This window comes from Adiantum capillus-veneris, chromosome 1, assembly GCF_014529385.1.
Source record: "Adiantum capillus-veneris isolate H3 chromosome 1, ASM1452938v2, whole genome shotgun sequence".
Lineage (NCBI taxonomy): Eukaryota > Viridiplantae > Streptophyta > Polypodiopsida > Polypodiales > Pteridaceae > Adiantum > Adiantum capillus-veneris.
Genome location: NC_140931.1, coordinates 166610578 through 166630072, shown reverse-complemented (window position 1 = coordinate 166630072; position 19495 = coordinate 166610578). Strand labels below are relative to the sequence as shown.

Genomic DNA, 19495 nt, shown 5'->3' with positions numbered 1-19495 from the left:
AAGTCAATACCTATGAATAAGGTCGGAGACTATTGTAAAGGGAATGAGAAAAACACAACCCTTCTAGTACAATACAATGATGTAACAACTATGGCTATTTTAAACAGTGGAACAAGCATAGCCGTAGTAACCAAAGCTGTTTGGGAAGCCTGAGAAAAGCTAGCAATTAGGCAAACAAGAATGAAACTGCAATTGGCAGATGGACAATACAGAAACCAATGGGCCTACTAGAGAATGTGATAGTCACCTCCTGCGGGATTGACTATGAGCACACTTTTGCCATTGTAGACTTTGAGAAGAAACTCAATTATGAAATCATTTTGGGAAGACTGTTCATGAGACAGATACAATTAACCCAAGATTGGGACGATGATTATCTCTACCTGAAACAAGTAGGGGCAATCACTCGAGTGAACTTGAAGGACCGTGCTTACAAGGATGTCCTGAGGACACCAATACAAGAATTGACTATGAAACTTGTGGAGAAACTCAACTGTCATCACTCCAATTTGGATGTGTGGCTTCTCAATCGGGTAGTTTACGAAAGGAAGTCTCCGTTTTGGAAAGATATGTAAATGATGCAGATTATATACCAGACCATTCCCTGAACATTTGTTTGAACCCTTTGAATGGACTCAGATCCTTGCCACCATGGATGTATCTATTAATGAATCTACACCTACACACTTTTATGACGAAAAAGACTATGATATAGTCCCAATCCAAATGGTATCTATTGAGATTATCGAGAAGAAACATGTCTTCTCTAATCACTATTATGATGCTACAAACAAGTGGGAAGAAGAACTAATTACAACAGAGGGATCGGATTTCGAGAAGGAGCGGATAAGGGCCAAGCTTCTACTCAAAGGAGAGGAAGAAAGATTTTTTGAATTTCCAAACCAACACCGAAGACGCCAACAAAGATACCGGAAAAAAAAAGACCATAACTTAAGAAAGAAAACTACAAAACCGCCATTGGAAAACAAAACTCAATTCTTGATGAAATTGAACGCAATAGACTGCATAAAAGACAAGATAACTAGAAGATATCCAAATGTAGAGCATGCAAAGATACAAAACCAAACGAAATCAAGGTCGATTAAGCCAGATAAAATCAACGAGAAAGAACCTATGATGACAAAGATGGAGAAAGCAAAATAAAAAGAACTAAAACGAATGTGAAAAGAAGTATGGACTACGAAAATGAAATTGAATAGTGACAAATTAGAAAAAATCAGTATTCCAACTCATTAGAAGAAATGCACTTTACAAGACCGCAGGATCATTGTAGAGAAACCGTTACGACAGTCAATGGAACTGGGGAAGTCCTATGAAGGGACGGAGAATCCCAAACAAATTGACCTTGTAGAGCCTGGAGAAGAGCCAAAACCGGCATACATAGCCAAGGATATGTTGCAAGAAGAAGAGGAGATTTTCATAAGGGCGTTAAAAGAATACAGGGGTGTTTTTACATGGTCTTATAAAGATATCAAAGGGGTGGATTTTGCCATATGCGAGCATACTATCCCTATGAGAGATGATGCTAAGCCAAGCAGACAAATACCATACACCTATAATAAGACCTTTGCCAAAAAAATCAAGGAAGAGATAGAGAAACTCCAGGAGACTAAGTTTATCTATGAAATTTAACACACTGATTGGGTATCACCAATTGTAGTGGTGCCAAAAAAGAATGGAAAACTTAGAGTGTATGTAAATCTCAAAAAGGTAAACTCCGCCACCGTATGCGATAACTATCCTCTTTCCATCATTGATCACATGCTAGAATGAGTAGCTGGAAAGAAAGCCTGTAGCTTTTTGAATGGTTTCTCTGGATACAACCAATTGACTATCAAGCCCAAGGACCAACATAAAACGGCCTTCTCCATGGAGTAGAAAATTTTTGCTTATCGAGTAATGCCTTTCGGATTGACCAATGCATCGGCAACATTCCAAAGGCTAATGAGCCATGCCTTTAAGGAGTATCTGCAAAATTTCTTGGAAGTATATATGGATGATCTTTGTGTGCACTCCACAAAACGAGAAATTCATTTCAAACATTTATGATGTGTCTTTGAGAAATGTCGTCTATATAGGATTTGCTTTGAGTTCATGGTAATCCATAACAAATCTGTACCCTACCACCCTTTAGCAAATGGTCAAGCAGAACATACAAACAAAATTTTGAGCTCTATACTAACCAAAATTGTTAGTTCGGGTAGAACGGACTAGAAAATGCATCTTCACTCTGCCTTATGGGATTATCGAGTTTCCTTTAAAACAACTTTGAACACGACTCCTTTTGATTTGGTCTATGGCTTGGATGCAATATTGCCAATGGAATTCTTATTACCCACATGCAGAGTGACAACTGAATTGAAATGGAAAGAGCATGAGTTTTCAAAACGACTCCAGGACTTAGAACGCCTAGATGAACAACATTTAGCAGTCATTGCCCACATATACGCACAAAAACGAGAACAAAAATAATTCTTGGACTTGCATTTCTTGACTAAACTTTTCAAACCAAGGGATTTAGTCCTAGTTTACTCGCTGAAACAACATATACCTAAGTTCAAGAAAAAAGGACATGATCCTTTTGTCATTGCAGATGTTTCACTAAGTGGGACTATCAAGTTAGCCGTTGTAGATGGAGAAATCATGGAAAGTTGGATTAGTGGATGTCGACTCTGCAAATACAACCTTCCCTTAACTAATGAACTTCTGCAGAGAATGCATGCATCCAAGGAAAGGAAGCTTAAACGACAACAAATTATTGAGGAGACTCAAGAAGAAGCTCGCATTCGAGTTCTAAAACAAAAAGCTGCAAGACAACCTATTCTCCAAGTTGTACCACTCAATACTCTCCACATTCAACCCTTATTAGAGGATTAAGTCGAGACTAATGACGAGTGGCTGGATGGTCTTGATATGCGAATCAATGTGAATCTGAACGAGGATTACAAAGTCAAAGCTTTATCAGATTCAGGAGCCCGAGTCAATGCAATCAACTATTCGACTTATCGCAAAGCAACCACTCAACCACTTGAGTATTGTCGAGCCACGGTCAAGGGTTGCAACAAGAGTGTCACTCCTACTTTAGGGAAAATCAACTTGAATATTATGATTCATGGCTTCTCTTGCCCTTATACAGCGGAAGAGTACACACTAATGCCCATATGTGATCTCTCCCAAAGCCACCTCTCTTTGTAGTTGGGCTCTCGTCTCTCAACACTCATCATCATATCAACTTTTTTTAGGCATGCTCCCAAACTATGGTCTCCCACTAGATTGAGAGTGGGAAAAAGTTGTGAGTATTGTTGTGTATCGTCTCTATCAATATTCGGGTGAGCTTTGACAAGGGGAGTTTTGCTCTGCTAGAAGACTATGCAACTCTTCTATATACACTCCATTTCTCTCTGCATAAGTGGTATCTCAGATAACAATGTGTTGCATGATGAAAACTACCATTAGTGTAAGTAAAATCTACTGCCAAAGATATTTGAGCATGATCAATAGCCACTCCACCAGGTCTCGACGAGACTGATAAGTCATGAATGTATGGTATAAGTGATGTGGGAGCCAAAACATAAACCATAGTGCTAGCATTATGTCTATGAGGGAAGCAAGTGAAGGTGCCTAAACCGAGTATCTATCAACACCATTCAAAATAGCAAATCTATGTGATATGCCCATCTCAATCGGATATCTCCCATACTCTGTAAGTTCCTCAACATGCCCTCAGGTCCTAGAGAGCCCCATCTCTATGGAGTCTTAACTCTCTCAACATCTCCTTGAAAGTGTCAAAGAATGATGCCCAATGACATGATGTCCTAGCATTGAAATCCCCAAGTAAGATGACATCTCCATCCCTCGAGAACTCCCAAACGTCCTCATCTAGTCATGCATGGTGATTGCCCCTTGGGCGAAGCATAATGAGATGTGCTAGAAGGGAAGTAACATATGGCAATGTAGAGAGCTCTATCCTCCTCCGCTCTAACTCTAACCCACATATAGCAGGCACTCTCATCTCTACGAACCACCTAGATGATAGGATGCAACTCCTCCCAAAACAACAATGCTACCCTTGATATTGTGCCTGTTATGAGCCACTTACCTAAATGTGCCCTCCCATCTATATCCAATCACCCTAGGGAGTGTGTTCTATGGACTCTAATGCATCTCCGAATAGAAAATGATGTATTTCCTCTAAAGGAATCCTCGAAGGCCCCGATATCCAATTGTAATTAGTCGTTGCAATTCCATACAACAAGCCTTAGGTTGACACTATAGAAGGCGAGGTTTTGTCTTCTCTGGCAGCTAAGATCTCGGGCATGCATTCTTTCATGTGTTCTAGTAGAACGAGGTAAGATCATCTCCCAAGAAAATCCTTGTTTGCTTTAATTGAAAGGAATGATTAGAGCGCATTCCTTGGAGGTTCCTTGGAGGTTCCCGCATCACCTGCTCCTTTCTTGCCCACTCTCCATACTTCACTATGTTTTGGCTACATAATTCCTATACGTACAATGAGTCTTTTCACTTCCTTGTCCACATTGTGGGTGTCCTTGACACCAGTAACTTGTACATGCAAAGTACGCACTTTCCTCCTTTGCTCTTCCTCAATTGTCATGCTGATGATAGAGGTGGGCGTGGGCATTTCATGTTTACCTTTTTTGGCCACTTGGAACCCATTGGTCCGCTTCCTCTACTTGCTTTTTGGTGCGAGTGAGCACCTCTACCGATGAAGAGGTCTCTACCATGGATGGCTCGATTTCTCATCCTCCAAGCTTGGTCCAGCAGCACGCACGCACACGCACATGCACAGATGACATTTTGGGTGCTGATTTTGAGCCACAGGCCACAATGGCCTCTTTTGAGGCATGAATATTCTTCCTTTCTTAATTTCTCAATTCTTGTTTCAAAGGAGCTGCTTTACTTATGCCAAAGACCAGATATCCTTGCAAAAAGGCATCCCATTCACACTTAATGAGGTACAGTTTAAGCTGCTAACTAGCAAGTGCCATTCATTACAAGAAAACATGGGGTTTACTATGCAAGCATCACATAAGAACCAGACACGTGAAAATAGGAAGAACCTACTAATAGCAGCCAAACCTTTGCCTTGTTAATTTTGGCAGATTCATGTATGTCCCGTCAGTTTCATCTGATGAAAATTTGAGTGAAAGGAGATCCTTTCCTCCAACAGGACATCCCAAGATAAAACCATTTGCACAACCTCATGTTTCGATCCCACAATCAAAAAATTTGGCTCATTGCCTTTGAACCTTTGGTACATGTCCTGTTCATTCTGCAAAAAGGGCAGAATCAGCAAAGACGAATGAAAAAATTACTGAAAATCGAATAAGAAACCTTCCAGGGGAGAAAAATTACAAGCTCCCCAAGAATTAGAATGTGTATATGTATACCATAGAATAACATGCATAAATTGCATTTTCTAGATGATTACTGCAGGCTCTAAAATTAATAGTGCTTGTACAGGTAAGCAGCAGGATTGCTTGTTGATTAAAAGATCTCTTCAGAGCCCCCAACCCCTTCGAGCTTGGGATCTAGTCTTCCTCTGCAGATAAGGCAGCCCTTGCATATGAAGGCAGCCTTACTAGCTACATTAGTCTAATTTAGACTCAAATTGAACTGTACAAATTGGCATGCTGCTCAGCAAATGAATTATGGTTCATACGAGCTCAGGCTCTTTCAGTTGCAGTGCAGATACTTCAGTCTTCCAGGCCCAACGAAGTTTTAGGAGTCGGAGTTCAACATCAACGTGATGCTCGATCAATTCAAAATTCCCATAAAAATGAACCAAAACCACCTCAAAAGTGGTAAAACTTTGGGCCTTTGAATGACTGCCTCTTGGAGTGTCAAAAAGAAACCCATGCATTTCCCGCATAGGCCTCCATCATTCGCACCCGACCAGTGCCACCTCACAATTTGCATGCCTCGAGTGAGGTACACGCACACAGCCATGTATTCATCCTGCTCACAGCTTTAGACAAAACCCTAAGGAAAGCAATTTCTTGTCTTCCACATTCAGCTCATTCAGAATTTCTAACTTTCCAGGACTGACTCTATTGCGCCGCTTCATACAAGTTTGAAAGCCACCTGTGATTCCTATTTTTTCATCACAAGCAAAGAAGTCCTTGCCATTAATTACAATATCATCAAAAATTTCTGACGTCTTTGAAGTGCTCTCGCTACCATGTTCTTCTTTCAGCTCCACAAAGCGCTTTTGAAGTTGTGTTGCCACCTGAGGTTCACTGGGCCCAAACAAAGAATCTGAGGAGTCATCTGACTGAAATTCAGCTTCGTCAACTCCTGGCAAACTCAGAGATAAGCTTTTGAATCTTCTCTTTTGCTTGCCGTTACCGTATGGGGCATGACTCCAAATTTTTTGCTGCTTTATTGATGACAATGTAAGGTCAGCACCATAATCACCAGTTCTTTCCGTTGCCAGTAAAACATTTGGGCTACTGCTCTCTGCTCTGTCACAGCTCTGTTCCTCATTTAAGTGTTTTAATGCCAATTGAGGCACCTTAAGTTTAACATCAGGGGAGTCGGTCCTCTGCAATTGGAAAAAATCTCTTTCGGACCTCATGCTCATTAGGCCTTGTAAGCCCTCTTCTAACTCTGGGTCCAGTGAGCCACCATCTATATCTGTAGATCGATTGACATTATGTGCCTCTCTGTGACCATTCAGCAGGTTATGCCTAAGTATGTCGTAGTCCTCAATGACCTTCTCACAGACGCTCTCTTGTACACTACAATCATCATTACACTTTTTGCCACCTGTAAGCCGACTTCTCTTCTTGCCCACAGAAGTTCTTTTCCTTCTTGGAGCCTCTGAGAATATTCCAACGCTCTCGTGCTTTGAATTTTGCGAATATTTCTCTTTGACAGGAAAAGGTGTGGCATGCTCATTCCTCCCTTGAGAGAAGTTGGTTACTGCACTCTCACCCCGAAAAATGCGGGCTGCATCATCATAAGCAAGTGCCGCTTCTTCTTCCGTTGAGAATGTACCAAGCCACAACCGTTTACCTTCTGGAGTACGAATTTCAGCACCATAGGCACCCCATGGACGCCTGCGAACACCCACGAATTTTGAGCAACAAACACGCCTAGGCTGGGTTTGTAAAACTGATGCACCGTGTTGTTCTGCCTCTGTCTCCAGATTCAATGTTGTCTCTTCCCTTGCCTGATCACAGAATTTTTGAGCTAAACAACTGGGGCTAGGTGAGCCTTTTGTTTTGCCATCCTTGCCTTCCCCTACTGAGACGGCTTCATTTGCTGTGAGGTAGCTAATTCCCCTGATTTTCCCTCCACTTTTAATGCTCACAGAAGGAGGCTTCCACCCAACATAACGTAAAATGTTTTCTTTGTTAACCTTCATGGCTATGAGTTCCACTGTCTGAGTACCAAATTTGTTTATCCTTTGACAAGAGTGGCACGGTTGTGGAGCACAATGGACCCTTGTGCAACACCTTGATCCATCCATTGCAGCCTTCTCACAGATTACAGCCTCATCGCTAGAAGATTTTGAGCTCCTGCTTACCCAAAGATCTGCTTTTTCAGAAAAGTGATGAGAAACAGAGGTTGCCATCATAAGAGAAGAAAACGTCCCCAAAGCTGGAAGCAAGCTAGGAAAGTTTTTTCCAGAGTCGACTTTAGTTGAAACAGAACCATCAGTCTGCATATGTACTTGACAGAACCTGTGGAAACTTGCTGCATTAAATCACAGTCTCATTCCAATCAAGTAAGACAAAGATATGAAGGCAAGATTGCTAGAAGGCTTTGAGAAAAGACAAAATAGTGTGGTAGCATATTCCTAGTCATGAACACAAGTGCTTGCGTCTGCGCACACATGCAAACACAAGCTCAGATGCTATAGGTGAGATAGAGAAAGAAAGAAAGATCTTTTACCTCTATGAGAGACCGAAGTCAAGCCTATGAGAAAAATCAAATGTACATGTGTGTGTCCTCCATCTATTGGGAAAGGATAAAAGTACAAAGTAACAAAATGTTGTGGGAGGGGGTGATTCATGGGAGGTTAGGATGCGAGTTACATGGTGGGAGGTGGACGGCTGGTGGAGCTAGAATATTTTTAGCTACGGGTACAGATAAATGAAAATGATTTTCTTGCACACAGAAAGAATTTATGAATGTATTGGTACTAATTAATTATTTAAAATAGATGAGTAAATTTTCCAGTGCAATGTGCTAGCTGGAAATTTATCTGTGTCCGAATAGTATGATAAGCACAGTAACAAGGAGCGGGCGGAACGGAGGATATAAGTACCATAACGGCGTTCCAAGCATCTCCAACCGGGGAAACGGTGACGGGAACGGAACAGCGTTCCGGTTCGGGAACGTAACAACAGAACGGCATTCCAGCCGGGCGGAACGTGGTGGCAGATTTTGAATTTGAAAAGCAGCGGCAGAATTTGAATTTTAAAAAGTGGCGACAGTTTTGGGTAGCGCCCATTTCATTTGGGCTTTGGGGTGGTTCACACTAGAGATGTGTGTGTGTGTGTGTGTGTGGGGGGGGGGGGGGGGGGGGGGGGGGGGAGGGGGTCTTCACTCTTTTTTCCTATAAAAGCTAATCCTCACCCCTCACAATTTCATAGCCCTCACTCTCCCCCATTGCTACTTGAAGCCACTCTCTCGAGTCTCACCCTCCCTCTCAAGCTTCAAGCTTGAAGCCACTCTCGAGTCTCACTCTCACACCCTCTCTCAAGCTTGAAGCTTCAAGCCACTCTCACCCTTTTTCTCAAGCTTGAAGCCACTAACGCGCACAAGCGACATGTTGAAACTTGAAACATGCTTGAACATGATTATAATTGTCCAACTAGGTGTTAGAAGCTTGCCTTATAGTTGTTTCCTAACTTATAGGCTGTTTTGAGGCTAATGTCAGCGTTTTTTGGTGGACCATTCCGGCGTTCCCATTCCGGTCCCCGCCTATACGTTCCAGTACCGTTCCGGAGCCCCCCGTTCCCGTTCCAAGTAACTTTGATGATAAGTAGAACAATAGCCCGACGTAGTGGAGATCAATTCACAACAAGCACATGAATACGATGGTGTCCCTACTTCGCTCACAAAAGCTATAATTTAATATTTTTGCAGTGGCCGCCCAAGAAAGTGGCCGGCCGGTCTGCCGGACATAGTGGAAATATGTCCCGACGGGAGCCTACAGACTAAGTCGGGAAAGACATGAAATTGGCCAAGTTATTAATGCTCCAGATTGGCTTGAAAACCGGGTTTTAACGCTCGTTTTTAAGAGTAAAGTTTAAACCTTTTAAACTAAGTGACTGAGCCAATTTAAAAGGGGCCTAATTTAATAAACATTAAAAAAACTCAACTTCTAGCGTGAGAAATCTGCACCGAACCAGCTTGAGCAATTTTCGAACTCTCCCGCATGTAGCACCATCTAGTAAACTTTCCCTCCCTGCTTGGCCTTAAGAATGGAAGTGCTACTTATTGAGAGGGGTCTGCCAGCAAAACACACCTGCAAGAGCTCTCTCTCTCAGCACTACGCATAAACGACACTTGCAGATTGTCTTCCAACAATTGAAGCAGCATAAACTTCAAGTTACTGCTAGGAAGAGTAAATTTTTCTTGACCAAGATTTACTATGTGGGACATATAGTCTCTCATAATCAAGTACGCATGGACCCAGCAAAGGTTCAAGCTATTTCAGATTGGCCACAGCCTACTTCGGTTCATGATGCCCGAAGTTTTCTTGGCCTTTGTTCCTACTACAGACGCATTATTTTCCATTTTGCACATGTTGTTGCACCTCTCCACAATCTTACAAAGAAAAGATATCCTTTATGTGGGGTACTAAACAGAAGGAAGCTTTTGAAAAGCTTAAGAACCTTCTTACCCATGGACCAATCCTCATTGTACCTGATCTTCGAAAACCATTTGAAGTATATTGTGATGCTTCAAGAGATTGCATTGGCTCAGTTCTTTATTAAGAAGGCCACGCAATAGCTTATGAAAGTAGACGAATACGTGATGCAGAGCTTTATGCTTCCATCTATGAGAAGGGCAATTATTCATGCTCTCTCAATATGGAAACACTACCTTCTCGAAGACGATTTTACTGTCACAAAGTGATGACATGGCGGACAGCAGAAACCCTAATTTCTGCCAAAAACCCTAAAATTCCTGCAAACCCTAATTTCTGCCAGAAACCCTTTTTTTTTTTTTTTGGAAAATGATGAGCGACGCGAATTTTGCTTTTGCTTTTTTTTTATAAAAAAAAGAGAAAAGACTCTCTAAGAGAGAGAGAGAACTGATGCTTTTGATTTTAAAAGCTTTTGGGGCTCTGCTTTTGGGCATCCCTTGTAACCTTTAAATTAGTGGTGAGGGCCTCACTTCTCAAGGCATCTGGACGCAGAGTCTGAGAGTGAAACCCTAACCGCTCTCTTGTACTTTGATGATTGATTAATATAAAAAGAAATACCGAAAGGGGCGCCAGTCTTTGGGGCCAATATCTCTAGGCACGGAACTCCGCCGGGCCAGTGCAAATCTATTGTGATCTGTGAATTGTTTTGAAGTGGTTATTTGGTGCTGTCGCGGTTGATTCTTGACTTGGAGTGTCCAAGTCTGTTACAGTGGTATCAGAGCACGGCCGATTTCTCTTCTACGGGAAATCCGATCCCCGAATTTTTTTCCGCGGCACCTATGGCTTCAGGCAATGATCAGTCGACTCCCTCTGCATCTGGAGATGCGGGCTGGGATCACAACGAAGATTCTGACAGAGAGTATGGCCCGCCTCGGCCTACTCAGGCGGAGCAAAGAGAGATGGAGCGTCGTCAATTGATTGGCGATGCAACAAAGATGATGCTCAATTTTGCCAAGGACCCAAAGATGGCAAAATATATGAACCAGACCTCTTTGAAAGAGGTACAGATGGAGTGGCAGAGAACCACAACACCACTCCCGAAACCCGCTCTCAAGAAACCTTCTGCCTCCAAGAAAATATACGGAGCAGGAACTGGAGAACGTGGTTGATGCACGGATTGCTCAGCTTTTCGACGTGCAAAAGAAAGATAAAAAAGCACGGCAAAAAGCAGAAGAAAGGCACTGACTTCCCGGGATATTTGGGTCGTCGGTTGACATTTGACAAGGCAAAGAAACGGAAGAAGCGTGTTCGATTTGAAGGAGTACCCAATTCTTCTTCTTCTTCTTCTGACAGTTCTTCTAGCTCCTCGGATTAGAGCGAAGAAGACAGAAAAAGCAAAAAGCGAAGCAAGACACAGAGCTTCGGAAAGGGCAAGAAAAAGGCAAAGAAGGCTACATCTCGCCCAGAGACTGACAGTTCTACTGAGGACTCGTCTACAGACAGCTCAGATTCCGATGACGGAAAGTTTTATGCGAACAAGAAGAATTTTTACAAAGCCAACCTGTATGACTTTCTCGAAGATAAAAGCAAGAAAGTCCGAGAGTTTAAGGAAGGTGGCCACTAGATCAAGTTTGATACTTTTTCAGGATACTCGGATGCTTCGAAGGCTGTGTCTTTTTTCAGCAGTTTGACATCGCTTTCGCGGGAGGACGCTATTCAGAGCACTCCAAGATTCGGAGAGCTGCCTCTTACTTTAAGGGGAATGCTCGTACTTGGTGATCCACGCTTCTATTAAGCAAGACTGTGCCAGTTACATGGCTGAAATTCAAGAGGCTTTTTATTTCTTCTTGGTTGACTCAAGAGTTTGAGCGAGATATACGAGCTGCTTGGAACCATCTCCGGATGACCAAGAGCGATACAGTGAATTCTTATTGTGAAAGATTCTGGAGCTCTTTTCTACCCGCCTCTTCATTCAAGAAGATCTCGTTCAGAGAACAGATTGAGCGGTTTACCTTGGGTTTACCTACAGAGATCCGAAATCACTCCTTGGAACAGAAGTCAGCTTCTGTTCAGGAGTTGATGAGTCATGCGAAGCGGGGCTTTGCCATTCACTCTAGCAGTCTGGCCTACCCCACAGATGAGGCCATGACACAACGAGCCGAATAGACTTCTGGGAATGAAAGTAGAAAGAAAAAGAGCAACCCAGAGAAAAAAAAAAGGATGCACGACCCAAGCTTACTCATGAGGAGAGAGCTCGCTTCATCAGAGAGGGGAAGTGCTTTGGATGCGGGGAACATGGACATATTTCCGCGAAGTGCCCTGATAAGGCACAGAAAGAACAGAATGATAAAGACGACGACAAGTCTGAGAGTTCGAGAGCAGCTGAGGAATGTGGCAGAAAAGACAGATAGAAAAGCAAAACTGGTACCACATGGCGTGGGACCTGCACCGAATCTAATGAATGAAAGTACAAACTTTGCCGCTTTCGGGGCAAAGTGAAGGATCAGAAAGCTCTTTTGAAGGAGCCAAGGCCAACTTCTTTTCACTTGGAATTGGCGGCTCGATTTGGAACTACGCCCGACAGACTGACGCCACAGGCGGAGGTAGTTCGACTGGCACCCGGATGGGATGTTGCCATTACACCGAGCATTGGCAAACTTCGTTTGCAATGACAGGGGTGTTCAAGGCACGCAAGTGACGTTATACTCATGATCCCTTGGTACCACAAGAACTACGCCGTGGTTGACTACCGGGCCGAGAAAGCGACTTTATAAATGAAGGGCTTAGAGATTGTACTTGATGAACTTCAGTTTCTTACTCATTCTTTTGGGAGAGAACTGAACGCTAGATAAAGGTTGAATATGTTTTGACCTGATCAAAAGAACGCCAAGATTTTTCTCTACACTCATGCCGATTACTTTTCAGAGGGCCTGAAGATCAGACCGTTGATCTGATACCTGGAAGCACGCCACCGAATCGGCCACCTTACCGTGTGAGCCGAGTACAGAATGAAAAGATTATGAACCCACTGAAAGACCTCTTGGAAAAGGGTCTTGTCCAGCCTAGTACTTCACCGTATTGCTCTCCAGTGTTGTTGGTTTTGAAGAAAGACAGATCTTGGAGAATGTGCATCGATTATAGCACTCTCAACGAAATCACCATCAAGAACAGATTTCCGATTCCTAGGATCAATGATATACTCGACAGGTTACACGGATCCTCGTGCTTTAGCAGGATTGACTTGAAGAGTGGATATCATCAGATCAGGATAGCGCCAGGAGATGTCTACAAGACAGCTTTTCGGACGACTTTTGGGTTATTTGAGTTTTTGGTGATGCCTTTTGGCTTAACCAATGCTCCTGCGACATTTAACCGGATGATGGATAGGATTTTTCGAGAGTACAGGCTTATTTGTTGGCACTTTCTTTGACGACATCATTGTTTTCTCGAAGAATGAGGCAGAACACAGAGATCATCTGCTTCAAGTCTTTCAAGCATTACGAGATCACACGCTAGTGATTAATGCAAAAAAAAAAAAGTGAATTTTTTCCTAACAGAGATACACTTTTTGGGACACATTGTGTCAGCAGCAGGAGTGCAAATGGACCCGGCCAAGATAGAGACTATCCGTGATTGGCCCGATTTGAGGAATGTCCATAAAGTTGGAAGCTTCTTGGGACTGTGTTCGTACTACAGGCGGTTCATACGAAAGTTTGCAGAGGTTGCTTCCCCTTTGCATACCTTGACACAGAAAGGAGTACCTTTTTCGTGGGGACCCACAGAGGTGACTGCCTTTCAGACATTGAAAGAGAAATTGACTACGGGACCTATTTTGACTTTGCCGGACTTGCAGAAGTCATTCGAAGTATATTGTGATGCTTGTGGTCGTAGTCTGGGTGCGGACTTGATGCAAGAAGGCCATGTCATAGCTTACGAGAGCCGTTTGTTCTCTAGGCCGGAGATGACAGCACAGATCTATGAGAAAGAGCTTTTGGCGGTTATCCATGCTCTTACTCAGTGGCGGCATTACCTACTCGGAGCGGATTTTACTGTCTTTACAGACCATCAGATTTTGCGCTACTTCTTGTCACAGAAGCAGCTTTCGGAAAAACAGATGCGGTGGGTGAACATCTTGTCACAGTTCCACTTCCAGATTGTCCATGTGCAGGGACAGAAGAATGTGGTGGCAGAAGCTTTGTCTCGGAAACCGTTGGTTCTGGCTATTTCCGCGATACATCATAGGAGCTTCGAGGATATGGTCGATTAGTATGCCACAGATACAGGTTTTGCAGATATTTTCACACGAATACGAGATGGGGAGACAGTAGCTGGCTACTCCCTTCGGGAAGGCTACTTGATGAAAAAGACTATGTTGTGCGTTACACAGCCGTTGAGGGAAAAGGTTATGACTGATTGCCACTGTCCACCTTTTACGGGTCACCGCGGCATTGCTACCACCATGAAAGGGGTAGAGAGAGATTTCTTTTGGCGGAGACTGAAGAAGGATGTGGAAGAGTTTGTGCGCAGTTGCTTGGTATGCCAGAAGGTCAAGTTTGACAGGCATAAGGCACAGGGATTGTTACAGCCTTTACCCATACCCACCCGCCCCTGGGAAAATATTGAAATGGATTTCATTTTTTTTTATCTCTCGAGAATACAGAATGATCACGATGATTTTCCGATTACATGGCACGCCTGAGACGATTGTCTCCGACAGAGACCCCAGATTTATGAGTTTGTTTTGGAAGGCAATTTGGGAGAACATTGGCACGTGGTTGCAGTTCTCGTCATCGTTCCACTTGCAGACTGACGGGCAATCTGAGATTGCCAATTCAGTGATTTTAGATTTATTGAAGTCTTGTATCTCGCATCAGAAGACTCAATGGGAAAAGAACTTACCTTTGGTGGAATTTGCCTACAATAACACGATACACTCTTCGACGGGGAAGACGCCATGTGAGATTGTTGAAACTGCTGCGAAGGTTCCATCCTTCCTGAGCACGAAAGATTAGATATTTGAAGCGGATGAATATTCGCGAGATTTGGATACGACTTTTGCCAAGGTTCGCGAGACTTTACAGAAGTCTCAAGAACGACAGAAAAAGGCAGCGGATCGCCATCGTCGCGACTTGAAACTGAAGGAGGATGATTGGGTGCTCTTACTTTTGAGAAGGCACGCCTAAGAAAGAAAAAGGGAAAGGAGAGGCTTTTTCCAAAGCTTAGTATGTGATACTACGGACCTTTCCAGATTACTGACAAGATAAATGATGTCTCCTTCCGATTGAAACTGCCAGATACTTGGAGGATTCACAATGCATTGCATGTGAGTCTCTTGAAACCTGTTAAGGGTGATGTGCCTGATGATGGGGAGCCTGATGAGCAACCCAAAGTGGAAGAAAACGAGGAGATCCTTGTTCCTGAACAGATTTTGGCACATAATGATACGAAGAAAGGTAAAGTCCGAAGGCGGTTCTTGGTTTAGTTCAAGAACTTTCCTGCATTTGATGCGAAGTGGATGGAGGAGGAGGACCTAGCAGATACTCCTTGGATTGTGAAACTTTACCTCGATGTTTTGGTTTAGCATAGTCTACTCCAAACGGAACCCAGAAACTCAGCTTGGCCGAAGATCTGGTGCAGTGGGATGCACAAGAGGGGAGTTACTCCACTCCTTTGTCAACAGATGCCTCGATTTTGATACTAAAGTCACTGATGTCTCTTTGAGCTTCAGGGATACTGAGAGCTAACAGTATTCTGCTGGATGACTTTATGAAATGGAATTCTTGATTATGATACTGATTTGTTCTTGACTTCTTGTGAGTGCAGGAACTGATAGACGAAATGACTGCAGCATTTTGGTCTGATTGATCTCGAATAGACATGGTTGCAATAGGGGTTAGTCAATCGGACATCGATGAGGTCCCGATTGGACCTAGATGTGATTGCTAGCTACATTGCCGATAAATCATGGTCTAAGATCCGAATGAATGTTGAATGTCATGTGATGTCCTGTGATGTCTGGTGATGTCCTGTGATGTCGTGTGATGTGACTGTCGATTTTGTACATGTGCTAGATGTGTGTTCCTAGTACGTAGGTACTAACAGTCAGTGTCTGCTAAGACGGTTTATGGCTTTTGTCGGTTTTGCAGGCGTAATCGCGGTCGATTACAATGCTTTCAAGAGGGGGGTATGTCACAAAGTGATGACATGGCGGACAGCAGAAACTCTAATTTCTGCCAAAAACCCTAAAATTTCTACAAACCCTAATTTCTGCCAGAAACCCTTTTTTTTTTTTTTGGAAAATGATGAGCGACGCGAATTTTGCTTTTGCTTTTTTTTTATAAAAAAAAGAGAAAAGACTCTCTAAGAGACAGAGAGAACTGATGCTTTTGATTTTAAAAGCTTTTGGGGCTCTGCTTTTGGGCATCCCTTGTAACCTTTAAATTAGTGGTGAGGGCCTCACTTCTCAAGGCATCTGGACGCAGAGTCTGAGAGTGAAACCCTAACCGCTCTCTTGTACTTTGATGATTGATTAATATAAAAAGAAATACCGAAAGGGGCGCCAGTCTTTGGGGCCAATATCTCTAGGCACGGAACTCCGCCGGGCCAGTGCAAATCTATTGTGATCTGTGAATTGTTTTGAAGTGGTTATTTGGTGCTGTCGCGGTTGATTCTTGACTTGGAGTGTCCAAGTCTGTTACATTTACAATCAAGACAGATTCTCTCTCAACGTAAGTTGTTTGAGAAACAGATGCGGTGGGCCAATTTTCTCTCCGTATTCCACTTTCAAATTCTACACACTTCTGGATGTAAGAATGTAGTTGCAGATGCTCTTTCCCGACGGCCCCCAAGTAAATGCTATAACGAGCATACATCATCAGGAGTTGGAATCTCTACCCGAGATGTACCTTGACGACTCCAATTTCGGTGAAATCTGACAACAGCTACAAATTGGTACTGAAATTTTTCCCTACTCTATTAAGAATGGTTATCTTTATTTTCATCAAGCTCTCTGTGGCACGACCACTTAGAACAAAGGTGATGATGAAGCCCATGCTTCTCCTTACGCAGGCCATAGAGGTATAATGTCTACCATACAAGCCTTAGAAAGATATTTTTATTGGCCAACACTACAAGCTGACATAGATACATACATTAGAGAATGTGTACCATGCCAAAAGGCTAAGTATGATTTCCATAAAACTCCTGGCCTAATTCAACTCGTACCAGGACCCTAAGAAAATATTGCCATGGATTTTATAATGGATTTTCCACAAACCACGAATGGAAATAATGCAATTTGGACTATTATAGACAAATTCGGTAAGCAAGATCATTTCATTCCAGTAGGAAAGACCATCAAAGTTGATCACATGACCAAGATCTTTCGGGCTCGGATTTTTAAGCATCATGGTATGCCCAAAACGATTATCAGTGAGAGACCCACAAATGACCCTAAGAACTTAGGAACTAAGCTGAATTTTTCTTTAGCTTATCATCCTAGACAGATGGACAAAGCAAAATCGTTAACTCCACAGTCCTAGACATTTTAAAGTGCTATATCTCGGATAATCAATAGGAATGGGAGAGGTATCTCCCTCTCGCAAAATCTGCCTATAATAACACTACACCTCTACTAGAAAAGCTCCCTTCGAGGTTATTTACAGCAAGCCACATCTTCCTCGAATCCTTCTCATCAAGGATAAAATATTCACAGCTGATGAATTTGTTCGAGACCTAGATACCGCAAATGAAACACGCTATCCGTAGATCTCAAGAAAAGCATAAGAAAGTATGGCTACGAGTGCTGTCACGATTAGATGCCACATTGGACGAAGATTTCATTTGTCTCGCTCTGTCCGACAAGGATGTCTCTCTGCACCTGACACTTGCAAGGTCTTGCTATGCCACTAAATGTCTCACTAGATTTGTTGAATGAGGAGTATGTAGATGACACTTTTCTCTTTGCAAGTTATGACACACACTTTCGACAATTTACAGGATGCTCTAGTCACAAGATGGGCACCACGTGCCAATAGAAAAGAACAGACTGAACCAACTTTTGAACAAACCTTTAGCACTTCAATAACAACTGAACTAAAAGAGAGAGAGCACACGCGACACAGAGTGGCGGAATTCCACCCCAGAGAGTATTGGCCCCAAACCTTGGCGCCCCTTTCGGTATTATTTTATATTACATCCACACAATACAAGCCGGATTTCCAGACTCTGCACCTTCTCCAGGAAGCATGCCAAAGAATGAGCCCATGGCCTCATATTTAAAGACCATAGGCCCAAAAGCAATTTACATGAAAAACCTTCAAACTCAAAAGCATCTGGTCCAAAAGCAATGCCCAAAAGTTGCCAACGTAAATCACGAAAATCCGTACAATTGCCACGTCAACAATCAATGCAAAACGCAAAAAGACGAGAAGTCTGCCACGTCATCACGTCAACGTGAAATCCGGGTTCCGTACAACTGCCACGTCATTAGACCAACGCAGATTGCGGATATCCATACAGTTGCTGCCGCGTCATCAACTCCACGCGACGCTCTGCGTGTGTGTGTGTGTGGGTCTTGCTTTATTTATATGCCTTTATGTCACTTGGGCCCCATCGGACAAGGTCCCATAAGTTGGCAGGACTTCTTCTTCTGCTGTTGCTTGTTCTTCTTAGGGTTTAGGCCCCTCGGCCGTGATCTGAAGATTGGCTCAGTGACTTGACATGTTAACAGTTTGTGACATGCACTCATCAAATGGCACAAGTCTTTTGGTTTCCTTGTAGAAGTTGATGGGGATTGTCAATGGGTTGTGTAGGACGATTTCACATGGGTGCCCAGAGGACAAACTTACAGATACTTGGGTTTTCATGTTGGCATTGATGTGTCCTACAAGTAGCAGCTTAGCAAGGTTTATTACTACATCTTGCATGAATCTTCACTTTAGAGTCATGGCACATCAGCTCTGCCTAGTGCGTAATGTAACGGGATGGCACCACATACCAACTGAAAAAGAACAGACTTAACAGACTTGTAAGCACTTCAAACAACTGAGTTGAAAGTAAGAGACTTCACACGAGACAATGAGTGGCTAGTTCCACCCTAGAGTGCACTGGCCCCAAACTGTGGTGCCCCTTTTGGTGTTTTTTATATTGCTTCAATGAGGTACAACTCCTATGGCTCTGCTCTGCATCTCCGACGAGTACAATGCCAGAGTAAGAGCCCATAGGTCTTATTTAAGGCCCTTTGCCTACCAAAAGTAGTTACATAAAAACCATCACTTCTAAAAGCATTTGGTCCAAAAGCTAGCGTCCCCAAGGGCTATCCGTACAACGCTGCCACATCGCTAGTAGCCAACGAAAATTGCAAAATTTCATGCAGCTACCACGTCACGAATCTTTTACACAATTTGTGTGTGTGATTTGGCCCCATCGAACATGATGCAATAAGTTGGGAGAGTTAGAATTTTTAATCCTAACCCCTTATTTGTTTTCGGGCGTGGCAAAACTTTACAAGTTGGTGAGGACTTCTTCTTCTTCTTCTTCTTCTTTTGCTAGGATTTAGGCTCCTCGACCAAGATCTGCAGGTTAGCTAGGGTTAGGCTCAAGAAGTCCTACGAAATGGGAATATAAATA

The 19495-nt window shown here is 43.1% G+C and overlaps 1 protein-coding gene across 1 annotated transcript in view; it reads right to left on the bottom strand.

Annotated features, from left to right (window-relative positions):
- Nucleotides 1-5245: 5245 nt before the first annotated feature.
- LOC147465966 (uncharacterized) overlaps nt 5246-19495 on the bottom strand; it is a 101219-nt gene continuing 86969 nt past the window's right edge. Inside the window, exon 5 of the mRNA XM_086522978.1 lies at nt 5246-7727. Coding sequence (XP_086379104.1) covers nt 6002-7727 — 1726 coding nt within the window. The 3' untranslated portion in view covers nt 5246-6001. The remainder of the gene's footprint in view (nt 7728-19495) is intronic.